The sequence below is a fragment of the Cricetulus griseus genome, chromosome 2, assembly GCF_003668045.3.
Source record: "Cricetulus griseus strain 17A/GY chromosome 2, alternate assembly CriGri-PICRH-1.0, whole genome shotgun sequence".
Lineage (NCBI taxonomy): Eukaryota > Metazoa > Chordata > Mammalia > Rodentia > Cricetidae > Cricetulus > Cricetulus griseus.
In genome coordinates, this window is record NC_048595.1 from 47,900,899 (window position 1) to 47,914,032 (window position 13,134).

At 39.3% G+C, this 13,134-nt stretch overlaps 1 protein-coding gene across 1 annotated transcript in view; it reads right to left on the reverse strand.

Annotated features, from left to right (window-relative positions):
• Window positions 1-11,759, reverse strand: part of Lepr (leptin receptor) — a 61,271-nt gene extending 49,512 nt beyond the window's left edge. Inside the window, exons 1-3 of the mRNA XM_035438951.1 lie at window positions 11,720-11,759; window positions 4,948-5,277; window positions 1,924-2,047 (exon numbers count right to left, since the gene is read on the reverse strand). Of these exons, the coding sequence (XP_035294842.1) occupies window positions 1,924-2,047; window positions 4,948-5,277; window positions 11,720-11,759 (494 nt within the window). The remainder of the gene's footprint in view (window positions 1-1,923; window positions 2,048-4,947; window positions 5,278-11,719) is intronic.
• Between the last annotated feature and the right edge of the window lie 1,375 nt (window positions 11,760-13,134).

Here is a 13,134-nt window from a genome sequence, read left to right on the forward strand (position 1 = left end):
ACCAGTTTTGGTATAGGGGTTTTCAAGTGGCTCCTCAAGGCATGTCCTGAAGGCAAAGGATTACCTTGATAATCTCTTTTCAACCTACATTCATTTGTCCAATGCCTGACTTTGCCACACTTTTGCATAACCAAGAAGGGAGGGGCATTCTATTTGGATTATGTTTATAAAAAGAATTATTTCTAGAAATGCCCTGTTTATAATCTCTTTTGAGATGACTTTGTCTGCCACAATTAAAACACTTGACATATGTGTCCTCACACTTGGTTCTCAGTCATTTTCTTCTCCACTGTTCCTATATGCCCCCTCACCCCTACAGCTGGTTCTCTCTCTACCTGGGTTAGTTCTCCACTTTTGCTTCCCAAGTATGTGTATTTCATTATTACATTTTCTCCTCTCTTGTGATTCCCTTTCTAGGCTCAAGACATACAAACACACACATAAATAATACACACACACACACACACACACACACACACACACGCACGAGGCTATAGGTCTGTCATATATGGACTTTATGTTGCAGTACTTCTTTCTATTCCTGATTTCTTCAAGGCTTTCATCTATAAAGGAATGTTGAACTTTGTCAAAGGCCTTTTCTGCATCAATTGAGATGATCACATGATATATCTTTTTTGTTTGTTTTTGTTTTTTGAGACAGGATTTCTCTGTGTAATAGCCCTAGGTGTCCTGGAACTCACTCTGTAGACAAGACTGGCCTCAAACTCACAGAGATCCACCTGCCTCTGCCTCCCAAGTGCTGGGAGTGCACCACCACCGCCTGGTTGTGATATATCTCCTTAAACATATGTATATGATGGATTGTACTTCATGATTTGTGCATGTTGAACTAAAAGAAATGAAGGCCCATTGCCTATGATAGTTCACAGATGAATTGCCAAGGGTTTTCAATATATAAGACAGTCAGTGTAAAGGTTTTCTGCTATTAGGCAGTAAAGAAGAGCTAACAAAAAGCTTGTAAGTCAGTAGACTAAGTGTTCTTACTTGGATTAGAGTTAATTGTCAAATCAGTGGTCCTTTTTAACCAGAGTGACTCAGGAAAATCAACTAAACTCTACCTAAATTATAACTATGAATTTCTCAAGCCTAGGACTTTTTATTCAATCATTAAAAAACAATTGTTATTTCACACAAATAGAATGGCACATGCAAAGAAATGGCCATACCAATCATTTTAGCTACTGATTGAGACTACACGGGGCCTGAATGTACCTAATAGCTCACATGGCCATTCGGGTAAACACAGCCTAAATTCCACTTGACAAAGTACACATTTTTGGTAAAGCCAATAAGTAAATACGGCATGGACTAGAGGCCTCACAAACATTCATTCTTCCTTTTATCTCCAGTACTTGCTATTAGACTTTGGGTTCTTAACTCTGGAACTTCTGCTGTCTTTTAAGAGCAGGTGTCTCTCCACCACCTGCTCTCTAACAAGCCTCCAACTGCAGCCCATCCATTTAACTTCTTTCTGTTGTTTCTTCCTAAAGACAAAATCAGGTTTTTTAAAGCCACTCATGTTGGCAATGTTTTCAATGAAGTTTGTACACAGTGAAAAACCTCTCTCCATTAGCAAATGGATAGGGATATGTCAGAAAGAGCATTAGGGTAACTCCTATAATAATAAACACATTAACCAGTTCTCACAGAGCAGTAATCTGACACTGTTCACACATTTTTAGACTGCATATCCATCCATACCTGCAGTGTCTCCATGACTAAATAAACAGGAAGAGAAAGGGGAAACCTGATGGAGAAGATGGCTATAAAACATACAAACCACTCTCTATAGTGTACACAGCTGCAAAGGAAGAGCAGGCATGGAAGGCGTTCAAAATCCACTTCTGTACTTTAAACAAAAGAGGTCACATGACTAGCCAAATTAATTGAGTCGGTACTCACAGATCATAAAAAAGATGGACCTTAGAGTCATAATTCTTGAAGGGGCTCTTAAGTAATGGTTCCATATGACAGATGAATGATGTCAAGTCCCCTTTCATCCAGCACTCTATGTCCCAGTTTACACCTGCATTAAAAATAAACTGCATTAAACCTGAAAAATGCTCTGAACAACCCAGTCAAAGAGAAGAGCTAAAATGAATTTACTACTTCTGCTGCCCATTCTCAGAGGGGAAAAACAGGCCCTATTAGGAGTGTGTTTGTATGAACCATTCAGTGCCTTCTACCCTCAGTTTAGTAACTCCCCTCCCGCCACCCTAACCCCACCACCCCGCCTGTTTGAAATCAGAGACTTAAATTCAATTGCTATTTCTCAACTTGTTTTTAATCTCAAGCTACCTAAACAAGGCAAGACTCATTTTTATTTATCTTACCGTTTACCTTTCAGGAGAAGTCAGTACATCAAGGCCTGTGACCATTTGTAATGCCAGTTCCCTGGGACCAGAGGCTATCTCTGGCCTCTGTAGGCAACCAAACACATGTGCCATAATTCACACAGACACACACATATATGTTAAATAAAAATGAAAGTAACTCTTTAACACACACACACACACACACACACACACACACACACACATATATATATATATATATATATATATATATATATATATATCAAGGCAAAATCAACTTAAGATAACATTAATGAATTTCTCCAAATGAGAAGTATTTCTAGTTATTGGGCACCTTGTATATAGGTGAAACCTATATGAAAAAATAACAAATTGAAACCTTTGGTAGACACTACTTTCCCTCCTCATTTTAGTCACAAAAACTTTAATTCACTTAAAAGTTAAGTAGTTACTACCCATTTATAATATAAAACTAAAATACATAGTATGGTATTCATTTAACCCTCAAAAGTAAAAATGAAATGATATTTTTATCATCCAAGACTCATTATTAAGACTCTGTGTTGGGCCAGGCATTGGTGGCGCATGCCTTTAATCCCAGCACTCGGGAGGCAGAGGCAGGTGGATCTCTGTGAGTTCAAGACCAGCCTGGTCTCCAGAGTGAGTGCTAGGATAGGCTCCAAAGCTACACAGAGAAACCCTGTCTCGAAAAAAAAAAAAAAAAAAAAAAGACTCTGTGTTGGTGTCCACACGGTATTTCCAGAAATGTGCTCTAGCCAGCCACGAATTCTAGGAGCTCAGAACTTATATTGTCTTTTAGCAAGTGGCTGATTACCTGGCCTCAGTGGGGAATAGCTCCTATTTCTATATAACAAAAGACCTGGGCCAGGGCGAGTCTATACCCACCCTGAGGGCTAGTGAGTAGTGCTGCTTAGGAGTGTCTCTAGGATCAAGGGAAATATTTGATACCAGCCCTTTATACATGATAATAGATGTCTTCTGCCATTGCCCCCACCTTTGGATGGTTACTTAAGATGATGGAACAATAAACTATGGTCTCCAGTATTGACTGAGAACCTTCCTGTTATGACCTGATGTCTCTGTCTCATCTTTAACATCATAGGATAGCTAGGCCTTCCCTCATCCACACTCCCCTATTCAGGGTCAGACCCGAGGCTCTTTGGCTGGTTCTGATCTTAGCCCCAAAGACATCAGTGTGGAGTAGATGGACCCTGACAACTCTGTTCATTCTTAGCATATTTAATAATCAATGGATAGGCTAAGCTATTCCCTTACTAATTAAAAAAGCTCCATTCAAAATGACATTAACATTTATGAACTTAATTGAAATTATTCCTACTAACTTGTTTTTAAAATCTAGTTTTATAACATAATTAACATCATTGTTCTTTTTTGCAATGATTTATTTTGTTTTATTTCTGTATATGTGTGTGTGTGTGTGTGTGTGTGTGTGTGTGTGTGCCTGCAGGAGTTTAAGTTCACCTAAGGCCTGCAGGTTCATTCACAAAGGCCAGAAGAGAACATCAGAACACCTGGAACTGGAGTTGGAGGTGGTTTTGAGTCTCCTGTCATGAATGCTAAGAACTGAAACAGGTCCTTTGCAGGAGCAGCAGGTGCTCTTCACTACTGAATCACTGAACCCAGGTCCTGTGCAAAGGCAGCAGGTGCTCTTCCACATAATCAAAAGTGCTAAAACGGGTAGATGGGACATCTGGCAACATCTGAAGGTTCCTTTTGTCCAGTTTGGTTGCTGAGACAGGGTCTAACTTGTAGCCCAGGCTGGTCTGGAACTCACAGTCCTCCTGTCTGGGTCTCTCATGTGCTACTACTACAAGCTGAAGATATTTATTGTAGTCACAGATAAAGATATTTCCTTCATTGCTGCATAAAGACCAGGACTACCATTAAGCATTCTGCAGAACAGAGGTCAGAGGTCAGCCTGAAGAATTATGTGGATGGGAGGGCCATTAATATCAACTAGGGAATCCCAGCTAACAGCACACATGAGTCCTTACTTAGGTATGCCCATTCTCCCCTATTTGCGCTCTCTTCATACGATTGAGTCAACTGAGCCTGCTCTGCCCCTTCAGAAGACCTAGAAATACTTTTGTTGTTTTAATTTCTATACACAAAATTAACGAAGCTTGCCACTTTCGGTGTGCGTTATTCTTAAGACAACAGTTAAATTCACTCAGCATAACATATTGTTTCTGGGAGATTCTTTGCCTGCACAATTCATCATTATTTCTAAACATTTTGAAATTTCACTGCTTCAACAGTAATGCTAGTAATTTGGTATTTTAGCTCTTCAAAGTGTGCATTTTTTTTTCTGCTCCCAAGAAAATTTAGACTCTAAAGAGTGTATTCAAAAGTAAAAGCGTTTCCTTAATGACAGTTTTATAAGCTATAAAATGATCAGAGCATGTTTAGTACTCACACGATGAATCATTATTTTAATAGCATGTAAAATTTACAATATATGTTAATTACATAATAGTATATCTAATTCATACAAGTTTTAGAGAATTAAAACATTTTGATGAATACAGACAGAACACAACAGTATATACTGGGACACGAAAGTACTTACCTAGCTGGTGAAAAATTAAGGCCTTTGCCATTGAAGCCAGTGACTTCCCTTCAGTGTTTCCAGCTAGCACAGAGCAGTTTTTACCTCGATCATTCCCAAAGCAACAGTGGAAAATGGTTTTGGATAACTCAGAAATGTAGACACTGCTTGCATTCAAGTTAGCTTCAAAAACTGCTTCATAGCCCCCACTCAAAGCAGAAGCATTCTTTGGGATTCCAGCAGGTGAAAAAGGGGAGTTATCCGTTGTATTTGGTGGTGCACAAAACAGTTTAAATCTCCAGGGAGAAATTGGATATGCCAGGTTAAGTGCAGCTATCACATAAAGAAATTCTGTTAGGACAGGAAAAAGACACAGGGAACAATTGATCATTTTGACAAAGATGTAACTAGAAAGTGCTTGAGACTAAATGGTGCAGTACTCAGAAATGCTTAACCTGCAGAGTGCTGAGTCAGTACCTAACGAACAATTCTGAGCTCCCACCTTCCAGTGTATTAGACCTGACAACTTGATACAGTTACTCAACTAGTGCCATTCTCCGGCACTTCTCCTTTGGAAATTTTCGAGTCAATTTTTCTCGTTAATCTAACAAGTTTACATTTTAGTATGAGAAAATTTACATGAATTCTCTTCCTTTTTACAACAAAATTATTCCAACTTTCAGAATAAATAAGAACTATCTGGATGTTTAATTACATCAGTAAGCACTAAAGCTCTCTTAATAGTCATTGGAAGAGTCTCAGGGTATAGTAACACTTTTCACTGAAGGTTCTTGGAGAAAGTTTGTCTGACTTAAAGATAGTTGCAAGGTCTCTTGAACCTTCCCAAGAGCCTCCAGACATATGATGTCCATAGGAAATGTCCCCCACACATCCCAGGAAATGATGCAAAACCAGAGACTCCCTCCAGGAAATTCACACTGCATGTAAATCATTACCTTTTAAACATGAAACTAAGAGCATTTGCAGAAATGAACCCCCAAAGCCTCAAATTCTAAGCCGATCTTTAAGTAAGAAAATTTTGAAAATAAACAATTAACTCTTTACCATTCTTCATTCTATGAATGAATCTGAATAGTCTGATGACTTTCTCACTGTGTATATTCACTAACGCAGTGTGAGAGTTCTGAGAATTGTGAATGGAATGAGAGTTGTTGAAGAATTAAATGTAATAAAGTGTAAAGAAACAGAAGCAAACAAAATGTTCTTTGGTGTCTAAGTGGATAAATAAAGTGCATAATTCAGACAGAGGCATAATATTCAGTTCACGGGAGAAATATAAAATCAAGCCATGAAAAGACACAGGAAATTTACATGTGCGTCCCTAAGAAGCCATCACAATGACATAATCTTCATGATTCCACCAAGGATGCTGGTTGCCAGGATTTAAGCTGAGCAGAGGGGTGAGTAAGCAGGATCTGGGGAACAAGCAGGCAGGGACAGTGCTCTGATTCTATAGTAGTGGAGAAACATCATTATTCATTTGTTCAAGGCTACAGGATGGACAAAAGTGAACCCTGATGTGAACTACAGATTTTAGACGTCAATAAACATCAAAACACAGGGAAAATAATTTTTTAAAAAAAAATACACTTATAGAACATTTGCAGTTCTAGCTACTTAGGAGGCTGACACAGGAAGATCACCAGCACCATCAGTTTCAAGACCAGCCTGGGCAACACTGTGACAGCCAAAAGAAGGGGAAAGGAATAAAAAAGAGGGAAGCGTTCCATTCATAATAACTACGTTTTTAAAAAAAATGTGTCAAGGCATCCACAGAAAATACACTGAGCTGAAATCTGGAACCTAGTTGAAGAGAGGGAGGAATGAAGATCGAAGGGGTCTGTACCAGGTTGGAGAAACCCACAGAAACAGCTGGCCTGAACAAGGGAAAGCATATCAACCCCAGACGTTATCTGGGAGGCCAGTACAAGACTGATCCAGCCCCCTGAACATGGATGTCAATAAGGAGGCCTCTGTACTCCAGGGAGCCTCTGGAAGTGGACTAGCACTTTTCCCTGGTGTAAGAAGGGACTTTGAGAGCCCATCCCATGTGAAGGGATACACTCTGGCTCTGGACACATGGGGAAGGGCCCAGGCCCAGCACAGGAAGATTTGGTGGACCTTGCAGAGCCCCTGTTGAGGGCCTTACCCTGCCTGGGGAGTGTTGGGTAGATGGGGTGGGCGGTAGGTTGGAGGTGGGGGAGAAGGGATGCGGGTGAGGGGAGGGAGAAGGGACTTACATGTGAAACAAGCCTGTTCCCTAACTTGAATTAATAAAAAAAATATATAAAAGCTATATTCCTTTCCTCCCCAAAAAATGTGTCAAAGAAGTGAAACATTTCTACACTAACTGTAGAATATGGATGAAAGAAATTAAAGACAAATGAAAAAATATTCTGTTTCCATAAATTAAAAAAAATTCTACTACCCAAATCAGTGCGCAAATTCAATGTAATCCACATCAAATGCCAATAACATTCTTAACATAAATTGAACACTACAGAAGTTCATATGAAACCACAAAAACACAACCAAAAGCCAAAGAAATCATAACCAAGAACAAAGCTGCCTCCAGCCAGGCATGGGAGCACATGCCTTTATTTTTTTTCTCCATTTTTTTCCTTTAAATTAGAAACAAATTGTTTTACATGTCAATCCTAGTTCCCTCTCCCTTCCCTCCTCCCCTGCCCCCCACTAACACCCTACCTATCCCATACCCTTTCTGCTCCCTAGGGAGGGTGAGGCCTTCCAAGGGGGGGATCTTCAGAGTCTGTCATATCATTTGGAGCAGGGCCTAGGCCCTTCCCCATGTGTCTAGGCTGAGGGAGTATCCCTCTATGTGGAATGGGCTCCCAAAGTCCATTCCTATGCTAGGATTAAATGCTGATCTACTACAAGAGGCCCCATAGATTTCCAAGGCCTCCTCACTGACACCCACATTCATGGGGTCTGGATCAGTCCTATGCTGATTTCCCAGCTATCAGTCTGAGGACCATGAGCTCCTCCTTGTTCAGCTCAGCTGTTTCTGTGGGTTTCACCAGCCTGGTATGGACCCCTTTGCTCATCACTCCTCCCTCTCTGCAAACTGGATTCCAGTTCAGTTCAGTGTTTAGCTGTGGGTGTCTGCTTCTACTTCCACCAGCTGCTGGATGAAGGCTCTAAGCTGGCATATTAGGTAGTCATCAATCTCATTATCAGTGGAGGGCATTTAAGGTAGCCTCTCCTCTGTTGCTTAGATTGTTAGTTGGTGTCATCCTTGTAGATCTCTGGACATTTCCCTAGTGCCTGATTTCTCTTTAAACCTATAATGGCTGCCTCTATTATGGTATCTCTTATCTTGCTCTCCTCTATTCTTCTCCTGACTCAACCTTCCTGCTCCCTCATGTCTTCCTCACCCCTCCTCTTCTCCACTTCTCATTCTCCTAGCTCCCTCCCTTCTCCCCCCATGCTCCCAATTTGCTCAGGAGATCTTGTCCCTTTCCTCTTCTCCAGGGAACCATGTATGTCTCTCTTAGGGTCCTCCTTGTTTCTTAGCTTCTCTGGCGGTGTAACACATGCTTTTAATCCTAGCACTCGGAGGCAGAAGCAGGCAGATCTCTGCATTTGAGGCCAGCTTGGTCTACAGAGTAAGTTCTAAGACAGCCAGGGACATAAACAGAAATGCTGTCTCAAAAAAAAAAAAAAAAAAAAAAAAAGAGCAAAGCTGATTCCAAACATAAGACCAAGTCACATAAGTAAAATAGCACAATGCTGACAAGCAAAAGATGCCTGAATCGGCGGAACATGATTGAAAACACAGAAATAAAACTGTATATCTAGAACCAACAAAGCTTCAACAAAAACTGCCTGCCAAAAATTCCCTGGAAAAGGAATGGTCTCTTTAGTAAATGGCACTGGAAAAAAAGGGTATTCATAAGAAAAAACAAAAGAAACTATACCCCAATTTTTCATCAAATACAAAAGTAATTTAACATGGACCAGTGGCCTAAGTAGCAGACCTGCAACTATGACAAGACTGAAGTAAATCTGGCAATCACTGACAATGAACTCTGTGACATTCTGAGACATGCTCCTAAGTCACAGGCAATTGTCACAAAAAAAGTAGACCAACATGATGTCAAATTCTAGATTCATCACTGCAAAGGAAATACTCAACAGAGTGGCTGTTCAAATGTCAGACTACAGAATGGACTAAAAAAGTCTACAAACTGTGTGTCTAATATGGAGTTAATATCCAAAGTAAACAAGGGACCCCACACCCATGTGGCACAAATTGAACTCAGTGGGTTAAAAAGAAAAGGAGGATGTGACATTGGGAGAGAGATGTATTTATTGGGAGTATGGGGGGGGGTTGACTATGATGAAGACACATTGTATACATGTATAAAATTCTCAAAGAACTAAAAATATTCTCAAAATAACCCTACTTGAAGATGGTTGGAAGGCACAAACAAACATCTGCCAAAAGAAGATACACAAGGAGCCAGAGAGGTGGTTCAGCAGTTAAAAGCACTTGCTACTCTTGAGGAAGACCCAGGTTCAATTCCTGGGACACATGTGGTAGTTCACAAAGTTCTGTAACTCTAGCTTCACAGAATAAGAACTCTGTTTTGCCCAGATGATGACTGAGAAACTAATTAAAAAAAAAATGGTGCCAAGTTCCACAAGAGTAACAGAACTGTGCTGTCTTCTGGGATTTTGTTTTTTACTTTTTTTTGTTGTTGTTGCTTGTTTGTTTTTTTTGTATTTTTAAAAAATGGAGTGTGCTGGATGTCTCTACAATTTTGTTCAAAGGACTACAGAACCTGGAAAAGCTGTTGCTGCTATTGATACATAACATATTGCCATTATTGCTCTTTTTATATAAATATAAATATATACATAAAAAGAATCCTATTTTGGCCTTCATAGGCACCAGGTATGCATGTGATGTGCAGACATGCATGCAGGCAAGACACCTGTACACTGAAACAGAAGAAAGTATACAAACACGTGACAATGGATGTGTGAGAAAATGTTCACCTCTACTAATCAGCAGATACGTCAAAATCACAGTGATACATCACCCCACTCCTGCTACAAAACAATTCTCAAAAAGATGAGCCTAACAAGCATTAGCCGAGGTCAGAAGAAAGAAGAATCCTCCCACACTGTTGATGGGAGTGTACATCCGTACAACCATTAGGGAAAATGGTACAGAGGTGCCTCAGAAACTGAAAAACATAGTCCAGCAATGGTACTATGAGATGTCTACCAAACAAAATAAAACCACTCATGTTGATCACAGCACTGTTCAAGATATAGAATCAACCTAAGTGTTAAATGAATGGGTAAAGGACTGCTTATGTGCACGCTGCACTGTCCAGCTTTTCATTTCTATAATGAAATATTGGACACAGCCTAACTTTACAACAAAATGGCCTTAGTTTTGGAGACTGGAAATCTAAACAACATAGTAAATGCTCAAGGAAGGCAACCTAATGGTGTGAATATCCATGGCAGAAAAATACTATGGGTCAAACAAGTGAATATACCTCCAGTCATGAGCACAGAGCTAGATAAACCCAGGCTTGTTTGATAGGACAGAGCTTTAATGAGAACTCCAGGAGTCACAAGCCTCCAGAGTGTGTAAAGACAACCCTCTAGGACCCCGGATTTAAAGGGTCCACAGTACTTCCTGACACCATCACCCAAAGACCAAATCTCCCATCACAATGGCTCATTGGGGGACAATCAACTTACGTCCACTGTATAGCAGCAGATATTATCCAGTCATAAAAAGAAGGAAGCCTCCATTGTCAACACATGGGGGGGGGGGATATGTTAAGTAAAGCCAGGCACAGAAAGGCAAATGCCACATGATCTCATGGCCATGTGAATTCTAAATTAATTGACCATATACAGGTAGAGAGCAGAATGTGAACTACGGTATAGCAGAGGAAGTTGTAGATTAGTCAAATGATACAGCTAAACAGGAGAAAGGTCAAAGATCTAACACACCGTGTGCCAATTATAGATAATGACAATATAGACATCCTTAGAAAGTGTTAGGGGAGCAGATGTTAAGTACTCAAAGCATCAAAATGATAATGAAATACCACACTTATCAGTTGATTTTAACTCTCCATATTTTACAGATTCCAAATGTGATAAACATTTCCTATGTGATAAATACATAGTAACAAAAACCAAATACTTTGCAATTACAAATGGATTTGAAAAAGTCTAGGTACCAAAAAATAAACAAACTAGGTTTCCCTATGTTAAAAAAAAAAAACAAAAACATAAACATCTTTACACAGGCACCATCAGTTCTGTTTCTCCATGGAGCCTTAACACAAGCTAAAAGTCTATTACATTTTAGAAAATTCTAAAATTTGTCTAAAACCAGTAAAACCCAAAAAGAAGGTAGTTGGAATGCATAAACTAAAATTCTCACCGGAAATATAGCCAACTAACTGTCCAACCTCACATAGACAGACAGGCAGGCAGGCAGGCAGCACGTATGCATGTATCCACACGCGCGTGCGTGTGCACACACACACACACACAAATAAAACTAAAATGCAATGGTATGTTTGTCTTGTTTGATGGGGTAAAAAGGTCAAGGAATGGTAACGTGCATTGCTAGTGGACTAAATAAGAACAGCTATTTATAGGCATAGGTTGAGACCACAAAGCACCAAAGTTACTGTTATAATATAAAAGTTCCTCTTTAAAAATTAATCTGCAGAAATAACCTTCCAAATACACAAAGGTGAATGCTACTTACCCCAGTGCAACAATACCACATAGAATTTCTGACAAATCATCTTACTTCAGAGATGTGCGCCTGGAAAACAATAAATCAAAAACAAAGAAAACATAGAAAAACTCATATGTACTGTCCATCTATGGAAAATACAAAAGAAAAATATTTACAAGTATTCAAACATCAATGCTTTAAAATATAGGGTCAATATTACAGAATTATTTCACATCAAATTATATTAATTTTGTGATGCATATGCTTTCTTACAAAGTACAGAGAATAATAAATAATTAGAATTAAAAAGTCACCCTGTTTCTTTATGCCACCCAGCCCAGGATAAGTAAGTAGTGCAGGATAAGTCTGAATTATTAGGCAAGTGTTCACAATTTTGATTAAATACATAACAGAAAATCTAATTACCATTAATATTATCATTGTCATGTTTTTATTATTATCCTTATTTTTACCTTATTTTGAAAAATTATTGTTATAATACTACAAAGCCAAAAGGTCATGACACAGGTAATAACTTTACATTCAATTTCAATAAAAAGGAGACAAATTTTCTAAAATTCCTTTGTAAACATGTTGTTAATTTGCAGGTAAAGTAATATTGATATTAGAGAAATCCAAGGAATGTCTGACAGCTTAAAACAGCCCAATACTAGGGATAACTTCAGATAATGTTTCACATAAATTCTGCTCAATTGGAAATGCAGAAATGCACCACAAATAAGGTTATTTCTTCTGTTTCCATGAGTTACAATGATAAAATTTTAATGTGTTGGGCTTGGATTGTGATGAAACTCTACACTCACTCTCTCTCTCTCTCTCTCTCTCTCTCTCCTCTCTCTCTCTCTCTCTCTCTCTCTCTCTCTGTGTGTGTGTGTGTGTGTGTGTGTGTGTGTGTGTGTACATGTATGTGTGTGTAAACCAGAGGTCAACATCAGCTGTCTTCCTCTATAACGCTATCATTTGTTTTTGTGAGACAGGTTCTTTCTCATTGAATTTTAAACTCACTATTTCAGCTAAACTGGCCAGCCAGAAAGTCTCTGGGATCCTCCTGTCTCCATTTCCCAGCATTTGAATTATAGACATGTGCTCCCCCATGGTGTACCAAATTTCTCTGAAATAAAACATTTCATTTTGGAGGAGAACTTGTTAAGAAACAGGATGGCCTAAGGTAGGTGAAAAAATAAAAAATAAAAAAATTCATCCTACAGGGAATCTCTTTAAGCTCGGGAAGTGAAGAACTCAAAAGCTTCAGGAAGTCCAAGAAACTTGCCAGATTCACTGACTCCCTCTTTCTCAAAGTATCTATAAGCAGTAAGGTCTGCTGAGAGACGCTCTCAGACAAGCCTAACTGCCCAGAAGAGGCAGACCAGCCAACCTGCCTGGAAGGGGCTAAGACCACATGAACTACCTGAAAGAGACAC